The sequence below is a fragment of the Acomys russatus genome, chromosome 5, assembly GCF_903995435.1.
Source record: "Acomys russatus chromosome 5, mAcoRus1.1, whole genome shotgun sequence".
In the NCBI taxonomy this organism is placed as follows: domain Eukaryota; kingdom Metazoa; phylum Chordata; class Mammalia; order Rodentia; family Muridae; genus Acomys; species Acomys russatus.
In genome coordinates, this window is record NC_067141.1 from 8,127,799 (window position 1) to 8,149,593 (window position 21,795).

Sequence of the window (21,795 nt, forward strand, 5' to 3'; positions counted from 1 at the left end):
GAAAGCAAAAAGCCAAAAAATAAAGCAAGAACCTTCAACTAATCTAAAAAAGAAGTTGGACAATCAAGTACTTTGTAAATTGTTATGGTATTAAAATTTATTGTTTTTACATTTATGTCCAGTCTGTAGCCTGTTAGGCTTTCTGGAAGCTCCATATGGAAGCTCAGAAATACATATTTTCTAGATTCCCTTCTATCTACCCATTTAGAACTTTTGGGTTGGTGCCCATTAACCTTTGTAATTCTTTTGTCTTTCTTTTTTTTTAGATAGTGTATATGTGTGTATGTATATGTATGTATATATTTGTGTGGGTGAGGGTGTGTGTATGGCAAATTCTCTACTATTACCAGACTTTCTTTGTAGAAAAATGCTGGCTTCAAACTCGCAGAGCTCCATCTGCCTCTGCCTCTGCGGTTTTGAGTGCTGAGATTACAGGCGAGCAACATCTCCTTAGGGGTGTGTGTGTGTGTGTGTGTGTGTGTGTGTGTGTGTGTGTGTGTGTGTGTGTGTGTGTGTGTCTTTTGTATTGCCTTGCCTGTGTCCTGGGACTCACTCTGTAGACTAGGCTATCTTTGATTCATCTCAAGAGATAGGCCTGCCTCAGCCTCCTGAGTGCTGAGATTAAAGGTGTGTGCTGCCGCCTCGCCTAATTCTTTCAGTTATTATTAACTATGTTGATGCAAGTGCATAATGTGTGCGTGAGCTTGTATGAGGATCACCTTGTAGAATTAGTTCTCTCTTTCTATCTCTACATGAGATCTGGAGATAGAACTAAGGTCAAGGTCACCAGGTTTGGACAACAAGCACTGATGATCTATCTCAATGTGTTGGTGCTCCCCCTCCATCCCCCCATACAAAATTTCCCCCAGGATTGCTTTCCATTGTAAGCTTGGACTCCTGATCTGTAAGCTTAGACTCCTGATCCTCTTCTGCCTGCCTCTTCCTTTTCTGTATTGTTTGTTTTTGATACAGGATCTTAAACTCTACTTCAGACTGCCCTAAATCTAGAACTCTGTGTAACTCATGTGGCCTACCTCAGCATCCCAAAGTGCTGAGATTAGTTAACATACACCTGGCTTGTTCTGAAAACAAAAAAATTATATTCTTTAATGTTCATTGCTGTTTTGGTTGCAGATAAATGTCTAAGTAAGGGTGTCAGATCCTTTGGAACTGGAGTACAGACAGCCATGTGGGTGCTGGGAATTGAACTTGGATCCTCTAGGAGAGCAACCAATGCTCTTAACCATTTAAGCCATTTCTCCATCTCCCTGAAAATTTAGTTTTATTTATTATGTATACAGTGTTGTGCCTGCACACCTGAAGAGGACACAAGATCTCATTATAGATGGCTGTGAGCCACCATGTACTTATTGGGAGTTGAACTTAGGACCTTTAGAATAATCAGTGCTGTTAATCTCTGAGTCATTGCTCCAGCCTTCCCTGAATCTTTTTGTTTTTTAAGACAGGGTTTCTCTGTGTAACAGCCTTCTTTGAATTTTTAAAAGCCAATTGCTAAAAATTTTATTACTGCCAGGCATGGTAGTGCACACCTTTAATCCCAGCACTTGGGAGGCAGAGGCAGATGATTCACTGAGTTCGAGGCCAGCCTGGTCTACAAAGTGAGTCTAGGACAGCTAGGGCTCCACAGAGGAAAACCCCCCCCCCCATTTTTTTTTCCTTCTGACTTAGTATTCTTAATCAGAAATTTAATGAATTGTAGAAGCTTTTAGTAAAAAATAACTTTTTCTACAGTTATTGGCTATTTCTGTGTGACATGTTCCCCATCTGCTGTTTGTCATTGTTGTCAGCTTCTACCCTCCCTTCCTCCCCTCTCCCCAATACCTGGGAATTAATTACAAAACCTTATACTTGCTGAGTATAAGCTATATCCCTTGCTCTCCAAAATAGTGTTTTTACAAACCAACCCAGTGTATAAATTTGAATGAAATCATATTTCTAAGAAATAGGTTTCTACAATGACAAAGAACCTTTAGAGTTAAAAATGAAATAGGCTCTCCCCTTGAAGCTTCCTTAGGAATGTTTTCCTAGATCTTACCTTTGTTCAGGGTTTTCAGAGATTGTGTGAAGAGAGCGTGAAATCATGGCTGGCTTGTGTTTTATACCTATTACATTTATATTATGTATTTAGGTGCTTGAGTGTGGAAGACAGATGTCACTATCCCCCCCCCCCCTTTTTTTTTTTTTTTGAGACAGGGTTTCTCTGTGTGTAGCCCTGGCTGTCCTGGACTCACTTTGTAGACCAGGCTGGCCTCAAACTCAAAGGGATCCACCTGCCTCTGTTGCCTCTGGAGTGCTGGGATTAAGGCATGTGCCATCATGCCCAGCCACAAGTCAACATTTAATTGCTGCTTTGGGTGATTTTGTTTTGTTTTATGAGATAGGGTCTCATTATGTAGTCTTGATTGGTTTGGAAGTTCCTCTGTGGAATAGATTGGCATGGATTCAAAGAGGTCTGCCTGCCTCTGCCTTCCAAGGTCTTGGAATTAAAGACGTGTGCTACCATGCTCAGCTTTCTAGACCTATTTTTGATTCCCAGTTGTTCTTTAGGTGTATGGTCTCAGGAAAGTAATTTGATATCCTACATATGCCTCCTTACCACTCCCAACAGAATTTAGTACCTTGTAGGATTGACATGAACCAGAAATTCAGCCATGGCAGTAAGATGGCTTATGTCTCCAGTAACTCTTGATTAATGTTGTTACCCCACATTAGGAAGCTGAAATTGAAACTCGGATTGCTGAACTACGAAAGGAGGGATTCTGGTCATTGAAAAGGCTGCCTAAAGTGCCAGAGCCTCCCCGCCCTAAAGGCCACTGGGACTATCTATGTGAAGAGATGCAGTGGCTCTCTGCTGACTTTGCTCAAGAGCGCAGATGGAAACGAGGTGTGGCCCGGAAGGTATGTCTCATCTGCTGTACTGGTCATATATTTTTTTCAGCTGTGCTTTTGAAACTTTAATGATTAGCTGGGAGGAGGTGGCACGCACCTTTAATCCCAGCACCGGGGAGGCAGAGGGGTGAATCTGAGTTTGAGGCCATCTGGTCTACAGAGTGAGTTCCAGAACAACCAGGGAGGGCTACACAGAGAAATCCTGTCTCGTTAACCCCCCACCTCCCTTTTTGGTGCTTTCTTCATTTATAGGTAAGCCTTAAAGTCTGGCTTTTCTTGCCCTTATTTGTGTTTTTCTTTGATTGTGTGGATAAGGAGATTTAGTTTTGAACATTTTCATACTGGGTCATTAATTTCTATAGGTGGTACGGATGGTGATCCGTCACCACGAAGAACAGCGACAAAAAGAGGAACGAGCCCGGAGAGAGGAACAGGCCAAGCTACGTCGAATTGCTTCTGCCATGGCCAAGGATGTTAGGCAGTTCTGGAGCAATGTGGAGAAGGTGAGCATGTGGCTGGAAATAAGGGGGTGGCCTTGGACTAGGTTAGAGAGAGGGATATTAATAGGACTGACCAAAACTTACTGAGGAACCAAACACTACAATTCCAGCTCTTTATGACATTTCCTCATATGTTGGACCTTTCTACTGCTGAGTGTCACAAAGAAGGAGGACTTGGCCTTCTGTTCCTACCTACTTAGTTAAACATGGGAGCAGTGCCCGGCAATCTGTTTCATACTTTGTTGTATACTTGGGGTGACTAGGACTCCTTGACTCTTCTAGACCATCTCTCTTTGTAGGGTGTGTACTATTGTTTTTTTCTAAAACACATTTGCTATTTACTTGCTTACACCATTAAAGTCCCTCCTGCTCACATGTTAAATTGTAATTATCTCTGAAGCACTCATCTCCCATGATTGTGGTTGTGTGGTTGGATCTGTGACACCCTGTGGACATCTAATCTGGAGATGTTCAAGTCCAGTGTATAAAATACATATAACAAATGAGCATCCAATTGAAGAATTTTAAATATTTTTAGATTGTTTATGATACATATTGTGGTATAAAAAGTTGTCATACTGTATTGTTTGAAATAAGGGTATTTCTGTATTTCACAGGTTTTCCTACTATTCCAGGTTTGAGACAGGGTGTCATGTCCACATATCTGCTATGTAGCTAAGGATAACCTTGAACTCCAGATCCTCCCACCTTCTAAGGGCCATTTTATTGTTCATTTTTGAAACAAGGATCTCTTGTCTACCAAGTTAGCTTTAAATTCACTGTTTGAATTTGAGATCAGGATCTTTTGCCTCTTTTTCCTTTCAAGTGCTGGAATATAGGAGTATACCAGCATGGTGGTTGGTTGTGAATTTTATCTTCAGTTTTCTGTATCTGGCTGCAGTGTTTCTTTTGTAGTTTTGTTTTGTTTTGTTTGAGTTTTTTTTTTTTTTTTTTTTTTTTTTTTTTTAGATAGTGTTTTTTTTGTGTGTATCCCTGGCTGTCCTGGAACTCTATTTGTAGAGCAGGCTGGCCTTGAACTCAGAGATCCACGTGCCTCTGCCTCCTGAGTGCTGGGATTAAAGCTGAGCACCACGACTCCCACCCTGTTTTGTGGTTTTTGACACAGGGTCTTTCTATGTAGCCTATGCTGGTCCGAAACCATCTTCACTCTCCTGAGTTCTGAGAGTGTGCCCATCTAGCAAGACCTGGGCTTGGAATTGTTTGCAGCGGTGGAGGTGGCTAACATTTGTTTGTTGTGTGTGTATTTGGGTTTGGGCATACACAAACCATGTCACACATAGTAGAGGTCAAAGGTCAATTTGTGGGAGTTTGTTTCTGTTTCTTAGTGTTGAGGATTTAACTCAGGCTGTCAGGTTTGGTATTGAGCCATCTTACCTTCCCTATTTTTGTGTGTGTGTTTGAGAATAGGTCTTTCTGTGGCCTAGACTGCCCTGGGAATTATGTAGTTCAAAAGAGAAATCCTGGTTTAGCCACCATGCCTAGGCTTTTTGTTTTTGTTTTTGTTTTTTCAGAACACAGCATTTTTGTGTACCCTTGGCTGCCCTGGAACTTACTCTGTAGACCAGGCTGGCCTCCCAAGTGCTGGGATTAAAGGTGGGCGCCACCACTGCCTGGCTTGTTTGTTTTTTGAGACAGTCTCAATAACTGGCTATCCTAGAATCACTGTGGAGTCAGGCTGCCCTTGAGATCTACCTACCTCTACCTCTAGACTGTTGAAGAAAAGTGTTTGATATTATGCTGAGAGATTAAAAACTTTTAAAAAAGATGTATTTATTGGTTTTACTTAAGTATGTATGTACCTATATGAGTTTTCTGTGCAAGTTGGATCTCTGGGAAATGGAATTCTAGGTTATTGTGAATCACCTGATGTAAGTGTTGGGAACCAAACATCCTCAGGAAGAGCAGTGCTGCTCTTAACCTCTGAGTCATCTCTTTAATCCCAAGTTTTTATTTTTATTTTTGAAGATTTATTTATTTATTATGTATACAGTGCTCTGGCTGCACATACACTTGCAGGCCAGAAGAGGGCATCAGATCTCATTATAGATGGTTGTGAGCCACAATGTGGTTGCTGGGAAATGAACTCAGGACCTCTGGAAGAGCAGCCAGTGCTCTTAACTGCTGAGCCATCTCTCCAGCCGAGTCCCAAGTTTTTAAAAAAGACTTGTCTTTTTTTCGAGACAGGGTCTCTCTGTGTAGCCATGGCTGCCCTGGACTCACTTTGTAGACCAGGCTGGCCTCAAACTCACAGTTACCTGTCTGCCTCTGCCTCCTTAGTGCTGGGATTAAAGGCGTGCGCCACCACGCCGGCTTATTTTCATTTTTTAATTCTGTGTATGTCTATATATGGGTATGAGATGTGTATGTGAGTGCTGGTAACCTTGGAGGCCAGAGATGTTGGATCTCCTGAAGCTGGAATTACAGGCAGTGGTGAACTGCCTGATGTGGATGCAGAGAATTAAACTCCAGTCCTCTGCAGAAGTAAGTACTCTTAAGCACGGAGCCATCTCTCTAGCCTCCAGCCCTAGTTTTTAAAAAATTGAGATTGTTTAAATTACATTATGTTGTTTTGGTGTCTTTGAGGTAGGGTCTCTCTCCATAGCCTTGGTTATTCACTGTGTAGACCAGGCTGCCACTAACTCACAGAAATCTGCCTGCCTCTGCCTTCTGTTTTTGTTTATTTGTTTGTTTTGTTCTCGTTTTTTCGAGACAGGGTCTCTCTGTGTGGCCTTGGCTGTCCTGGACTCGCTTTGTAGACCAGGTTGACTTCGAACTCACAGTGATTCCACTGCCTCTGCCTCCCAAGTGCTGGGATTAAAGGCATGCGCCACCACACCTGTTTGCCTCTGCCTTCTAAAGGCTGGGATTAAAAGTGTATGTCAGCATTCCTGTCTGTGGTTTTAATTTTATTAACCCAATGCCTTACGCAGCTGAGTTTGTGCTTTGGTCACTGTGTTTTAACCTCCAGGCTTTTATATTTGTTTGGTTTTGGTTTTTGGTTTTTGAAGAAAGGGTTTCTCTGTATACAAAATGAACTCATTTCGTAGGCCAGATTGACCTCAACTCAAAGAGATCTGCCTAGCTGGGCGGTGGTGCCACATGCACACACGCGCCTTTAATCCCAGCATTTGGGAGTCAGAGGCAGGTGGGTCTCCATGAGTTCAAGGCCAGCCTGGACTACAGAGAGTTCCAGAACAGCCAGAGCTATTATACAGAGAAACCCTGTCTCGAAAAAAGGGGGGGGGGTGTTTGAGGGGAATCTTCTGCTGGGATAAAAGGCGTGTGCCACCGCTCCTGGCTTCTCCAGGCCATTCATACATACATACTATCGCTGCTGTTCTCCTTTTCCTTGTTAGTAGGTAAAGAAGACTGACCCCGCCCCCAAACCTAGGACTTTGTTTACCCTAGGCATGTTTTCTCCTACTGACCTACACTGGTAACCCCACATACTCTTATTTTTATATTGTTTATTTAATTTTGGATTCTGAAGACTCTATAGCCCAGGCTGGCCTTGAATTCAGAGGTCTGCTTGCCTCTGCTGAGACTAAATGTATTTTGTTTTTATTTAGTTTCTAGTTTGTTTGTTTTAAAGAAGTGCTGTGTAAATCAGAAGCCCTTTTAGGATTTTTAGCTTATTTTTCTGAATGACCAGATCAAAACCTGGCGTAAAGGTAGTATCCCTAAATACTTGGCTAACAGTGTATAAACAAGTGACTATGTGGGTGACTGATGTCTTTTGTGATTATGGTAGGTGGTACAATTCAAACAACAGTCCCGGCTTGAAGAAAAACGTAAGAAAGCCTTGGACCTGCATCTGGACTTCATTGTAGGGCAAACTGAAAAGTACTCAGACCTTCTGTCTCAGAGCCTTAACCAGCCGCTAGCCTCCAGCAAAGCTGGCTCCTCCCCTTGTCTTGGTTCTTCCTCAGCAGCATCCAGTCCTCCACCCCCCGTTTCTCGGCTGGATGATGAAGGTGTGTGTGCTCTTTGGTCCTGTTACTCTTCCCCATGTGCCCTTTCCAGAGCTGAAAAACCCACCCTGTGGCTTGCAGGGCCCGTGGACTTTGTGACCTTGTTCTCCTGCTATAGATGGGGACTTCCAACCCCAAGAGGAAGAAGAGGATGATGAGGAGACCATTGAGGTTGAAGAACAGCAGGAAGGCAATGATGCCGAGACACAGAGGCGTGAGATTGAATTGCTTAGACATGAGGGAGAACTGCCGCTGGAAGAGCTCCTCCGTTCCCTCCCCCCTCAGCTCCTGGGTGGACCTTCTAGCCCCTCTCAGACACCCTCTTCTCATGACAGTGATACCCATGATGGACCTGAGGAAAATGCTGAAGAGGAGCCTGCTCAGGATTTAGAGGTATGTGCAGAAGAGGTACAGGAAGGAAGACTGAGGGGAAATAATAGATGGAAAGTTAAGCTCTAACCCTCTGGGCTTATGGTGATGCGTGGTTTTGAGAATCCAGGTAAAGGGCAATTAGGATCTCATTGCTAGGGAAGATGATGATTGGCAAACCAAGTTGCAGCCTGGCAAGGTTTCTGATAATATATTGGAATCGTTTGTTGTACTTTTAAAGTGGCTAGGGGAGGAGACAGCTTAGTTGGTGAAGTGCTTGAGTTCAGTCCTCAGTCTTTCACATAAAGGAATGTGCAGCCGTATATATTCCAGTAATCTCAGCATTAAGAACAGAAATAGGAGCATCCCTTAAGGCTTGCTATTCTAGCTGAATCAGTGAGCTCCAAGTTCAGTGAAAAGTAATTAAGGAAGACACCAGACAGTGAGGTCTGGTTTCCACAAGCATGCACAAGTGTGCAAGATATATGGATGTGTAAATTGCTAGATGATGTAAACTTTAGAAGTGTCGTATACCTTTATCCCAGCACTCAGAGACAGAAGCAGGTGGATCTTGGAGACTAGCTTGGTCTACATAGTGAATTCCAAGACAGCATGAGGTATATAATGACCCTGTGTCAGAAAAACATCTTTTGAACCATTGTCCATATGTATGCATGTTAAGGTTCTTCCCTGCTATTGTTACTTTCTTAAAAAAATTTATGGGTTCTTACATTTGTAGTTATGTGTAGTTGTATGTCTGTGTTTGGATATGCATACATGAGTGCAGATGACAGCAGAGGCTAGAGTCTTCGGACCCCCCTGGACCTGGGCTTAGAAATGGTTTTCAGCCATTTGATAAAGGTGCTGGGAGTTGAATTTGGGTCCTTCGGAAGGGCAATAGTGTTCTTAACTGATAAGTCATCACTCCGGCCCTTAATATTTATTTATTTATTTGTTTGTTTGTTTGTTTGTTTATTTAAGACAGGATCTTGCTTATGTAGTCCTGGCTGACCTGGCACTCATGAGGACTAGGCTGACCACAGTTTTGTGGCATTGATTTTATTCTACCTATACATGAGTTCCAAAGATTACGCTTTGGTTGTCAGGCTTGCTGGTAATTACTTAGCCATTTCAATGGTCCCTTCCCCTTTCCTTTTTGTTTTTTGGCTTTGTTTTGATTTTGATGTTTTGTTTTGTTTTGGCTTGGTTTTTTGAGACAGGGTTTCTCTGTTATAGCCTTGGCTGCCATTGACTCACTTTGTAGCTTAGGACTACAAAATTGGCCTCGAACTCACAGCGATTCACCTGCCTCTGCCTCCCAAGTGCTGGGATTAAAGGCATGCGCCACCACCACCTGGTTTTCATTTTGTTTTTGAAAGAGGGCCTCACTATGTATCCCTGGCTAGCTTGGAACTTACTATGTGGACCAGGCTGGCCATAAATTCAAAGAGCTCTGCCTCTAGACTGTTTGGATTAAGGGCATGAACCCCCATACCTGGTCCTCCTTTATTTATTTCCTAGCACTTTTCACAGGTCCTTCCTTAATTAGTAGGATCAGGATTTGGTAGCTGGTGCTGAGAGAAAACCCTTGATTACATCCTTGTCCTGATACTGTACCAGTGGCAGCTGTACTCAGGGGAACAGTGATGCTTTTCTGATCTTCAAATCTGTTCCTTTCAACTTCCTTGTTGGGTTGGTTTTGGTTTTTGAGGCAGGGTTTCTCTGCGTAGCTTTGGCTGTACTGGAAATGACTTTGTAGACCAGGCTGGCCTCCAACTCACAGAGATTTTCCCTGCTTCAGCCTCCTAAGTTCTGGGAATAAAAACGTGTCACCATGCCCAGCCTTGTTTTTGGTTTCTTCCTGTTTTTTTTACTCTGTGGGAGTCCTGGAAATCACTGTGTAAACCTGGCTGGTCTTGAGCTTACAGAGTTTGTTCTGCCAACCCAGTGCTAGTATTAAAGGCTTATGCCATAACACCTGACTTTCAACTTCGTGTTCAAATGCTAACTCCTGCATTTTTACCCTTTACCATACAGGCAAAGCCTCCTCCTTCCTCTATCACCCAGTGCAACAAACAGCGTTGGCATCCGGAGGAAGATGATGAAGAGTTTACTGCCAATGAAGATGAAGGTCAGACCTGTTTTTAAGATTTTTCGAGACAGGGTTTCTCTGTATAGCCCAGGCTGTCCTAGACTTGCTTTGTAGACCAGGCTGGCCTCGAACTCACAGCATCTGTCTCTGCCTCACGAGTGCTGGGATTAAAGGTGTGTGCCACCACGTGTGGCCTGTTTTGTCATTTTGTTGGTTTTTTTTTGTTTTGTTTTTGTTTTCTTGAGACAGGGTCTATTAGGTATTTATGGCTGTCTTAGAACTTACTATATAGACCAGGCTGGCTTTGAATTTGCAAATACCTGCTTATGTCTGCTTTCTAAGTGTTGGGATTAAAGGCGTGTGCCAACAATGCCCTCTCTCTCTTTTAATTAGTTAGATTTGATCTTTGACATTTTCATACATGGATACAATGCATTTTGGTGTCTCTCGCCTTCCAACCCTGTCAGCCCTCCATCCTCCCTACAAATCCCTTTCCTACATTTATGTCTTTGTTTATTTATCACTGAGATTTAAACCAGGACTATATGTGACCATGGTTTTGGAACTACCATTTGGTGGCTGACCAAAGAATAATGGAAACTTCATTCTCTTTCTGTAGCAGAGGATGAAGAGGACACCATAGCAGCTGAGGAGCAGTTGGAAGGGGAGGTGGATCATGCCATAGAACTGAGCGAGTTGGCCCGAGAAGGTGACACTTACCAGATGTTTTTTAAGATTTGTTTACTATTATATATACAATGCTCTGCCTGCATGTATACTTGGACTCCAAAAGAGGGCACCAGATCTCATCATAGATGGTTGTGAGCCACCATGTAGCTGCTAGGGATTGAACTGAGGACCTAAGGAAGAGCATTCAGCGCTCTTAACCTCTGAGCCATTTCTTTAGCCCCATTTGTCAGATATTTTACTGAAAATCTGCTTCCTGTTTCTACTGTGCTGAAAATCGGTGGGTAAATACACAATAAATAATATATTTTTATCTGTTATTGATTATTATCTATTTCTCATATAACTCAGGTATAACAACAAAAGGATTAATAAATGAAAGTCACAAGTAGAAAGTTGTGTGGTTATGTTAGGAGTTTGAAATAATTGATCTGAGAGCTCAGTTGAAAGAAGAGCCACTGTAGCAGGATATTAGTAATATTTCATCTGAAGTTTAAAGGGTGTGTTCAAGCATGACTTGGCATCTGGGGAGTCAAGATCCTGCAAACTGAGGATTGAGCTCAAACTCATTAGGAAGCCTGGACATGGTTGCTGACTCTGTCTGAGAAGCATGAAGAAGATTGGAACTTCTGAGAGAAAATTAGAGAGCAGCTGTCTGCCTTGAAAAAACACTATGGTGATGTGGTTAGGCACCATGACAAGGATATTAAGCATCTGCAGAATAGAGCAACATAAGAATATGAGAAGTCTAAAACCTGAAGCTGAAGATTGAATGCACATAGTCCTCACAGAATGGCCCATATCATTGCCCACTTCTATAGAGACATAGTTCCGAGTAATTAATATTTGATCTGTGTGCTACTAGGAGATAATAAGTTATCAGCAGTGAAGAAGGGAGAGGGGAGGTCCATAAGGGTAGGTACTGTCCTTCTCAGGAGGGTTCCGCATCTACCATGCTTGGTATAAGGATTGGTTTTATTAGCTGTTGCTAAAGGTAAACTCTAGTCTCCCTCTAGACCTGAGAGATCAAACCTAGGTAAAATAAACCAGTGGCATTAAAATACCTGTTTCCCAATCCTCATCAGGTGAGCTTTCAATGGAGGAGCTGCTGCAGCAGTATGCAGGAGCCTATGCCTCTGATGCCTCTGCTCCAGGCTCTGCGGCTAGTGACGATGAAGATGACGTTGAAGCCAATAGTTCTGACTGTGAACTAGAGGAAACAAGAGAAGCTGAAGAGTCAGCTCAAGAAGATAGTAGCAGTCAGTCAGGTAACTGTGGTTCAGAGCGCAGCTGTGGAGGGCTGGGTTAGACAGACAGCTTACTAAGCTTCGGTCTTGTGATTTAGATTCTGCTGAGGAGCAGAGTGAGGATGAGGAAGATGAACATTCAGAAGAAGAAATGAGTGGGAGTTCACAGTCGGAAGAATCTGAGTCTGATGAGTCTGAGGATGCTCAATCACAGAGTCAAGCAGATGAAGAGCAGGAAGACGATGAGGGAGACGATGATGATGATGATTTTGGGGTAGAATACTTACTTGCTCGGGATGATGAAAGGAGTGAGGTAGATGGGGGCAGTGGACCGCCCACTCCAGGTCCTACCACTGCGCTAGGGCCCAAGAAAGAGATCACTGATATTGCTGCAGCAGCTGAAAGTCTCCAGCCCAAGGGTTATACTTTGGCCACTACCCAGGTACCCACAGGTTACAATCCTACTTTCTCATATCTTGATTTACTGTTTCCTGCTAACAGGTGCCTTGTTTCCACCATGTATAATAACTTCCTTTCTATTAGGTGAAGACGCCTATTCCGCTGCTCCTTCGGGGCCAGCTCCGAGAATACCAACACATTGGCCTTGACTGGCTGGTTACTATGTATGAGAAGAAGCTGAATGGCATTCTTGCAGATGAGATGGGACTAGGGAAGACAATCCAGACCATCTCCTTACTTGCTCACTTGGCCTGTGAGAAAGGTAGACTGTTCTCGGGGCCTCGTGGTTAATTAGTGGGGGCAACTTGTTTACTAGTGATATTACCTGCAGGAAAGTGAAATACTTGTCCTCTTACTGCTGTGTTTGTGGCCTCCTTGAGTTTAGCCAGTATCTATGTAAAGGACAACGTAGGTGCTGAGGTTTTAAGCAGCATTGGAAGGTTGAAGTAACCAGAGGTGTGAGGCTTACATAATCTTACTGCATCTTTTCTTTTGCTCAACAGGTAACTGGGGTCCCCATTTAATCATTGTTCCCACCAGCGTGATGTTGAACTGGGAGATGGAGTTGAAACGTTGGTGCCCCAGCTTTAAAATCCTCACTTACTATGGCGCTCAGAAGGAGAGGAAGCTCAAGCGTCAGGTTTGACCTCCATGTGCTCGCTTCCTTATTGATGTCTCCTTCAGTGTAGACCCTGTCCTCACTTGACTTACTTTGCCTCGTTTTCCTGTTACCCCTTTCTCTTGCTGGTACTATTTTATTTCTTCCAACTTGATTCCGTCCTTGGGTACTTCTAACATGTCTTCCCATTCCCCTTATGCTTTGCTGTTTGTTTTTTCATCCTATTGTAAGCTGCTTTCTCTTTGACCTCTTAGGGCTGGACCAAGCCCAATGCTTTCCATGTGTGTATCACATCTTACAAGCTGGTACTGCAGGATCACCAGGCTTTTCGTCGCAAGAATTGGCGTTATCTCATTCTGGATGAAGCTCAGAACATCAAGAATTTCAAGTCCCAACGGTGGCAGTCACTGCTTAACTTCAACAGGTAAAGATAAATACAGAGATTTATGGGAGAGTTGTCTTGGCATGAAAGGTTGGTTGCCTGGGGGTTAGCTATATTAAGGATGCTCAGGAGTTGGCATTTTCTGACTGTCCTCATCCTAATTCCTTCACTCTTCACAGCCAGAGGCGCCTCCTCCTAACAGGAACCCCCTTGCAGAACAGCCTCATGGAGCTGTGGTCCTTGATGCATTTTTTGATGCCGCATGTCTTCCAGTCTCATCGGGAATTCAAGGAATGGTTCTCTAACCCTCTAACTGGCATGATTGAGGGAAGCCAAGAATATAACGAAGGACTAGTCAAACGCCTCCACAAGGTAGGGCCCGTGTGAAGTATAGTAAAAGTTAAGGGCAAAGCCTAGTAAAACTTTCGAGGTAAAGTTAACACTAGGCTAAACTAAGTTGTCAAGCTGTACTGTTCTAGAGAATAACCATTGCCAAGCTGAGCAGCCTTCCCTTAGCCATTTTTAATCTTCTATAGTTGGGATGTTTCTCCCTGATTTTCTTTGGGACTTGATAATGTGTTGGTTTCTCTTTATCTGGACACATTTATTTAGGTTTTTATTTTAATGTGTATAGTGTTTTGCCTGCATATGTTATGTGTGTCACACACCATACCCAGTGTTCAAGGAAGTCAGAAGAGTTTGAATACTCTGGACATGGAGGTACAGATGGTTTTGAACCACCATGTGATACTGGGAATCGAACCCAGGTTCTCTGTAAGAACTGCTAATGCTCTCCACCATAGAACCATGTCTATCCCCAATCTCTATTTGTTTAAGGTGGAGGTTTTTTGTTTGTTTGTTTTGGGTTTTATTTTTCTTGTTTTAAGATTTATTTATTATTATGTATATAGTGCCTTGCCTGCATTCGCACCTGTAATCCAAAATAGGGCACCAGATCACATTATAGATGGTTGTGAGCCACCATGTGGTTGTTGGGAATTGTACTCAGGACCTCTGGAAGAGCTCTTAGCCTCTGAGCCATCTCTCCAGCCCTTTTTTGTTGTTACTGTTTGTTTGTTTGTTTGTTTGTTTTGAGATAGGGTCTTTCCATGTAGCCATGGCTATCTTAGAACTCTATGTGCAAACCAGGCATATAGGCCTTAAATTCACAAAGATCCATCTGCCTCTGCCTTCTGAGCTCTGAAATTAAAGGCATGTTCTACTATACCCTTTTGTGGTACTGGAAATTAAATCTAGGGCCTTCTAGCATGTGCTAGGCAAGTAAGTGCTTCATTTTTGAGCTCTATCTCTTGGCTCTTTCTTTTGTGGGGGTGAGAGGGCTTGTCTCTGGCTCTTCCAGTTTTTAAACAGTTAGCTTTCAGCATTCTGAAACACGCCTCCCCTCCCCCCCTATTTTTTTTCATTTTGGTTTTTCTCTCTTTTTATTTTTTAAAGATTTATTTATTATGTATACAATGTTCTGCCTGCATGTGTGACTGCCCACCAGAAGTGGGCACCAGATCTCATTATAGATGGTTGTGAGCCACCATGTGGTGCTGGGAATTGAACTCAGGACCTCTGGAAGAGCAAATGATGCCCTTAACCACTAAGGCACCTCTCTAGCCCAATTTTGGTTTTTCTAAACAGGGTTTCTCTGTGTAGTCCTGGCTGGCTGTACTGGAACTCCCTCTGTAAACCAACTGTCCTCTAGATCAGCAAGATTCACCCCCTGCCTCCCAAGTGCTGGGGTTAAAGTCTTGTACCACCATACCCTGTGAAACCAAGAACTATTAATGACTACCATTTTTTAAAATTCCCTTTCATTGATACTGAAGAATATGGCCTTTAAGAATTAATTATTTTTAATTTTGAACAGTCTCTACATAACCCTGATTGTCCTGACCACGCTAGTTTTGAAGTCAAAGAAATGGACCTGCCTCTCCTATGAGGAGATTTTTATCCTGTGATTACAGATTTATTTGCCTGTAGAATTCTAGACTGTCAAGGCCACTTGTTGTTGTTGTTGTTGTTGTTGTTTAATGGCACTTGAATCCAGGGCCTTTAGGCATGTTAAGAAAAAAATACTCTCACCTCATACCACGTGGTGGTAGTGTAGGACTTTAATCCCAGTACTTGAGAGGCAGAGGCAGGTGGATCTCAGTGTGAGTTCAAGGCCAGCCTGGTCTACAGAGGGAGTTCCAGGATAGCTGGGGCTACACAGAGAAACCTTGTCTCAAAAACAAAACAACAAAGGTTCTTATACTGAACTGTATATACTAGCACAGAGCCACAAGGGTTTTGTTTGTTTGTTTGATTTGGTTTGGTTTTTCTAGGCAGAGTTTCTCTGTGTAACATTGGCTGTCCTGGACTCATTTTGTAGACCAGGCTGGCCTGGAACTCAGAGATTCACCTGCCTCTGCCTCCTGAGTGCTGGGATTAAAGGCGTGCGCTAATGTGCCAGGCTCAGAGCCACAAGTTTTACTCAGCTTCTCTCCTGGGTTGTTTGTTTATATTATTCTTTTGGTGTGGATCTATCTGTATTGGTCTTGATTTCCTGGGTCCAAGCAAGTTGCATGCTTTACTCTTCTAAAGTGGCTGGGATTACAGACACATGGGCTGTCAGGCCTGGCTTTTTTTCCCCTGCCCCCCCCCCCCCCCCCCCCGCGTCCGGTAAGAAATAGTCATTCCCCCAAATGAAAATTGAGTCATCTCTCTTTCAAAGTTAGTTTGTTCTAGGTGCATCTTTGTATACTGTGGTATAATTATCTTTTTGTTTGTCTTCTCTGTAAACATTAAGTTACATGAGTGGAGACTTTGCATCTGTGTGTATTGATATATGGCATGCCTGATGACTTTTTGCTGATGAAATAAACCAGTACTCCGCTATGGTGGGGCCAGGACCCATGTAGTTGCACTATGGGGAACTTAGTGCCCACTGTCTGCTATCATCGTTTATTTGCCTTTAGGTTCTGCGACCTTTTTTGCTGCGCCGTGTTAAAGTGGATGTTGAGAAGCAGATGCCCAAAAAGTATGAACATGTTATCCGATGCCGACTTTCCAAGCGCCAGCGCTGTCTCTATGATGACTTCATGGCACAGACCACGTAAGGGAGTGCTGAGGGTAGACCTTGATACTCTGGGTTAGAATCCAGGTAGCTGTCAGAATGTCCCTTATTTATTTTCCTCTCTCCCTAGAACTAAGGAGACACTAGCTACAGGCCATTTTATGAGTGTCATCAACATTTTGATGCAGTTGCGGAAAGTCTGTAATCATCCAAATCTATTTGACCCTCGACCTGTTACCTCCCCATTCATCACGCCAGGCATCTGCTTTAGCACTGCTTCTCTGGTCCTAAGGGCCACTGATGTCCATCCACTCCAGGTATGTAGATGTCCCTAAGGTTAGTAGTTTCTTATCCAACTTTCTGCCTCTTTAAGACCTGACCTTTTGCACATTTATTATTTACCTATTTTTATCAACTTAGTACTATTTTCAAAGCTTACTAGTTATGTATGCAGCTTATTATGTATCCTTGGCTGGTTTGGAGCTCAGTATATATAGACCACACTGGTATCAAATGTAAAGAGATTTCCCCTACCTCTGCCTCTCCAGTTTTGAGATCAAAGGTATATTCCACCAGGTCTGGCTCTTTCCCATCTTTTTGAGATAGTATCTCTCTATTCCAGGATAGCCTCAAACACCTATTCTACCTGAATCCACCTTCTAAGTGCTAGCATTACAGGCATGTCCCATTACACCAGAATATCCTAATTTTGTAATTGTGGTGAAAGACGTGCAATAAAATTATTTTAACCCCTCCCCCCTTTTTAAAACAGATTTATTGTCATGTTTTGTCAGGTGGGGGGTGGAGTGTTGGTGTATGCCTTTAATCCCAGGCAGATCTCTGGGAGTTCGAGGCCAGCCTGGTCCACAAAGAAAGTACACACAGAGAAATCCTGTCTCACACACAAAAAAATGTTTTTTATTATGTACACAATGTTCTGTATGCATGTACACCTGCAGGCCTGAAGAGGGCATTAGATCACATTATAGATGGTTGTGAGCCACCTTGCAATTGCTGGGAATTGAACTCAGGACCTCTGGAAGAGCAGTCATTGTTCTTAACCTCTGGGCCATCTCTCCAGCCTCCCTTTTTAACCATTTTTAAGTCTACAGTTCAGTGACATCAAGGACATTTATGTTGTGTAATCATCTCCACAATCCATCTTCAGAACTGCTTTTATTTTCTTTCTTTTTCTTTTTTTCTCCCCCCCCCCCCCCCAGATGGTTTCTCTGTGTAGCCTTGGCTGTCCTGAACTCACTTTGTAGACCAGGCTGGCCTTGAACTCACAGAGATCTGCCTGCCTCTGCCTCCTGGCTACAAAACACTTTGTTAACATGTGTTGTTTGCATTATCAGATATAATCTAGGGAGAGGCTAGTGAGGGATGTAGCTTCTTGGTTATGCTGTTTACTCTTTTTGAAGTGCAGGAAAGGCCCAGGCCTTTGAAATAGATACAGTTTTTACCTTTACAGATAGCCTAGGGAGTATGGTAGACTATTAGGTCACCGATCAAACCCTAGTTCAGAGTCAACCACTAAGTGAAAATAGCAGACCTACTTCAGGGTCTTCCAGCAGAATAATGGAGCCATTTTTGGATATAAACCTTTACAGTAGGTAAGCATCCTGTTCCCATCATACATTTCTGTCGTGTTCCTTGAGACTGACATCTATCTCAGAACCCTGGAACTATTCGTGGCCCTTTTCCATATTCCCTCTATTTTGGGGGGGGCGGGGTTGTTAGTTTGTTTTTGTTTTTTGTTTTTTTCAAGACAGGTCTCTCTGTGCAGCTTGGCTGTCCTGGACTCGCTTTGTAGACCAGGCTGGCCTCAAACTCACATCAATCCACCTGCTTCTGCCTTGCGAGTTCTGGGATTAAAGTCCTGCGCCACAATGTCCAGTTTCCATATTCTTTCTTTTATCCACTGGGAAATAAACTGCAAAACAAAACCTGATTTCTCTGTGTAGCTTAGAGGCTAGGATTGGCAGTTTCCCAAGATAAGACATGAACATCTCTTGCAGTGGAACTAAGTGCCCGCTCACTATATGGCTATTAGATATATAGGACTCCTTTCTACACTAATCAGCTGTCCTGTGTATGGGAGGGCAACTTAAACTAGGACTCAGCCAGGCCCACAATTTTGTCCACTTCACTTCCTCACTTCTCTTCCAGAATATATGCTAGCCTTACTTTGACTTTGAAGAATTGGCTCACTGTGGGGGCTAGCAGCCTGGGAGTTTTTGTAGGGCTGGCCAGCAGGGTGGAAATCAAGGAATTCCAGGTGAGAGTTTTTGTTGGAGAAGCCAAAGCCAAACGGCATCAGATGCTCTTCTCAGACAGATTTCTTAAGACTTAATAGTATTTAATTGTGTGGGTAGTGTTACATTTTATTTACTTATTTACCTCTCAGTGAACACCCGTCTTACTTCTACCTTTTGAATGAGTTAATTCATTTTATCAATTTGTTTGAGTCAGGATGTGGCTATGTACAAGGTTATCCTTGAATCCAGGATCTCTTAAGCTCTTGAATCTTGGGGTTACAGGCTTATACTGCCATACTCAGCCCACCTTTCAGCTTTTATGAATAATTCTGCTGTACATGGGCAGATAATCTATATAAGTTCCTGCTTTCTATTTTGAGTCTGTGCTCAGAAGTGAAGTTGCTAGATCATGTCACTATTCTATTTCTTAATGCCTTGAGGAGCTGCCTTATTTATCCATAGCTGCTGCTATGGATTTTACATTTTCCAGCAGTATTGCAGGGGTTCTGTTCATATCCTTTCTTAAAGGTTTTTAAAAATATTAGCAACATGAATGTGTGAAGTGGTATTTCGTTGTAGTTTTGATTTGTATTTTTCTAAATGATTAAAAATCTTCAGCATCTTGTCATGTACTTACCGATTATTTATGTCATTGGAAGGAAATGTGTGTGTACCAAGACATTGCTAATTGTTTTTCAAGCCAGTTTTGTAATTAAGCTGTAACTTTTTTTTTTTTTTGCATACTTTGGAAATTAACATTTTGCCAAATATGTGATGTCCTTGTCCTTTCTGTGAGTTGCCTTTTTAGTCTGTGTCCTCCCATGCATATCATTTAAATTTTATATGTCCAGTTTGTCAGTTTCTTTTGTCACTTTTACTTTTGGTGTCATATCCAAGATAGTATTACCAGAACGGTTCCACTGATGCCATGTTTTGTGTTTATTCTTGTGGCAGCGAATTGACATGGGTCGGTTTGATCTTATTGGTCTGGAGGGTCGAGTCTCTCGATACGAGGCTGACACATTTCTGCCCCGTTATCATCTTTCCCGCCGCATATTGTTAGAGATAGCTACAGCTCCTGATCCCCCACCTCGACCCAAGCCAGTCAAGATGAAAGTCAACAGGTATTTGCGTTAAAGAATAAGGGGATGGGTTTCTTAAAATTAATGGAGGAATTGGAATAGACTGTAAGGTAGGTTAGTTTATACTGGTTACATCAGAATATGCTTGCTGTCTAGGGCCTGGGGAGACAAAATGACTGGAAGAACTATGGGAGGGAATCCTGTGTTGCTGGTGGTTTTGTTCTCTTTTCTTGGTCTGTTCTGCTTATCTCTGATTCGCTGCCCTACCTTCTCTTTAAGGAGCTCTTAGCTCTTCCTTAATTTTGCTTACAGTTTTGCTGCCTTGTCTTAAATTCTTTTGTTATTTATTATTCTTCTGTGTCTATTTAATTCTTTGATTTTTCCACATAGGATGTTGCAGCCAGTGCCCAAGCAAGAAGGCCGTACAGTAGTGGTGGTGAATAGCCCACGGGCCCCCCTTGGCCCTGTCCCAGTTCGCCCCCCTCCAGGCCCTGAGGTGTCAGTCCAGCCTACTTTTGGTCCAGTTCCTCCAGTGTTGCCAGCACCACTCATGGTGTCAGCCTCGCCTGCCGGAACCCCAGTTGCTCCTGCATCCCGGCAGCCTGGACCTGTTCTTTTATCTCCCTTGCAGCCAAATACTGGCCCTCTCCCCCAGGGTGAGTTAAAAGGAAACCAAGTATAATGGGCTTGCACGTGGTATGAAATAGTGAAATTAAAGAGTTCAAGGATTAGGGAGCGTAGTGTTCAGAAGTCTAGAAGAAATGGTAATAGGGATGCTTTTGTAGTCCAACTAAGATGTTTATCAAGATGTATCTGACAGATGTTTGTATCTGCAGTGTTGCCATCCCCCATGGGAGTCACAAGTGGGACCTCACGGCCTCCCACACCAACCCTGTCATTGAAGCCAGCCCCACCTGCCCCAGTTCGCCTGAGCCCAGCTCCACCTCCAGGCTCCTCTAGCCTGTTGAAGCCCCTCACAGTGCCACCAGGCTACACTTTCTCTCCTGTTGCTGCTACCACCACCTCCACCACCATAGCAACTGTTACCACTACAGCAGTGCCAGCTCCGAATTCTACACCACAGCGCCTCATCTTATCTCCTGAAATGCAGGCTCGTCTGCCTTGTAAGTTATCAGGGCTATGTGGAAGAGGAGTAGGACAACATAAGGTTGTAGGCAGCTACTTCACATTAGGTGTTTTGCTCCATAATAGTAAATCATAAATAAGAGACCTCAAGCAGCTCAATTTATTCTATGGGGAAGATGGCCCAGAGATGAGTACATAGTTGTAAACTCAACAAGATAAGTATTTGGAGGGTTAGTGGTGTAACTCAGTGGTAAATTACTTATCAGCATGTGTAAGGCTCTGAGTTCAATCTCCTAGATGGAAAAAATATAAATATATAGAAATAAATTAGGGTAAAAGGATGATACAGAGCAAGAGGTCATGATAGTCTGGTAGCAGGCCATTAGAGAATGTAAAGGAAATTACAAAGAAATGGCATTGGGTACAGAAGGTCTCAGTAGAGGCTCTTTGTTGACCACGGCAAATTATGCGCAAGATTTAAGTTCAAGAGAGAGATGTGGGCGCTGGAGAGATGGCTCAGAGGTTAAGAGTGCTGGCTGCTCTCCAAAGGTCCTGAGTTCAACTACTAGCAACCACATGGTGGCTCACAACTATCTATAATGAGATCTGGTGCCCTCTTGTGGCATGCAGGCATATATTTGGGCAGAATACTGTATACATAAGAAATATATACATCTTTTAAAAAAGAGAGAGATGTGTTTTGTTAGAGGGTCTGAGATATGGTTTTGAACAGCATGACTGTGTATACATAAGGCTTTCTTTATTTGTAGCTGGAGAAGTGGTCAGCATTGGGCAGTTGGCCTCCTTGGCACAACGTCCAGTGACTAGTGCTGGGGGAAGCAAACCTCTCACCTTCCAAATCCAGGGCAACAAACTGACCTTGACTGGTGCCCAGGTGCGCCAGCTTGCTGTGGGGCAACCCCGCCCGCTGCAAAGTAGGTAAAACCCACCCCCTGTCCTGCCTTTTTCCTCTTTATTCTGTCTTCTTTGTTTATGTGACTCCTTTTTAGATGTCAGCCTTTATGTTTCTTTGATTCGGTGGGTAGGG

At 43.2% G+C, this 21,795-nt stretch overlaps 1 protein-coding gene and 1 non-coding gene across 2 annotated transcripts in view; both read left to right on the plus strand.

Moving 5' to 3' along the window:
- The window catches only part of Srcap (Snf2 related CREBBP activator protein), a 56,039-nt gene that overhangs the window by 8,753 nt on the left and 25,491 nt on the right, over window positions 1–21,795 (plus strand). Inside the window, exons 5-22 of the mRNA XM_051145342.1 lie at window positions 2,734–2,919; window positions 3,273–3,413; window positions 7,183–7,405; window positions 7,521–7,795; window positions 9,809–9,902; window positions 10,483–10,572; window positions 11,636–11,818; window positions 11,896–12,239; window positions 12,341–12,518; window positions 12,760–12,896; window positions 13,130–13,299; window positions 13,437–13,629; window positions 16,224–16,360; window positions 16,452–16,638; window positions 19,534–19,703; window positions 20,052–20,317; window positions 20,498–20,785; window positions 21,518–21,682. Of these exons, the coding sequence (XP_051001299.1) occupies window positions 2,734–2,919; window positions 3,273–3,413; window positions 7,183–7,405; window positions 7,521–7,795; window positions 9,809–9,902; window positions 10,483–10,572; window positions 11,636–11,818; window positions 11,896–12,239; window positions 12,341–12,518; window positions 12,760–12,896; window positions 13,130–13,299; window positions 13,437–13,629; window positions 16,224–16,360; window positions 16,452–16,638; window positions 19,534–19,703; window positions 20,052–20,317; window positions 20,498–20,785; window positions 21,518–21,682 (3,427 nt within the window). The remainder of the gene's footprint in view (window positions 1–2,733; window positions 2,920–3,272; window positions 3,414–7,182; window positions 7,406–7,520; window positions 7,796–9,808; window positions 9,903–10,482; window positions 10,573–11,635; window positions 11,819–11,895; window positions 12,240–12,340; window positions 12,519–12,759; window positions 12,897–13,129; window positions 13,300–13,436; window positions 13,630–16,223; window positions 16,361–16,451; window positions 16,639–19,533; window positions 19,704–20,051; window positions 20,318–20,497; window positions 20,786–21,517; window positions 21,683–21,795) is intronic.
- On the plus strand, window positions 9,289–9,417 carry LOC127190199 (small nucleolar RNA SNORA30/SNORA37 family). Its single transcript, XR_007830709.1, has one exon. It is a non-coding gene; the product is annotated as a small nucleolar RNA SNORA30/SNORA37 family (small nucleolar RNA).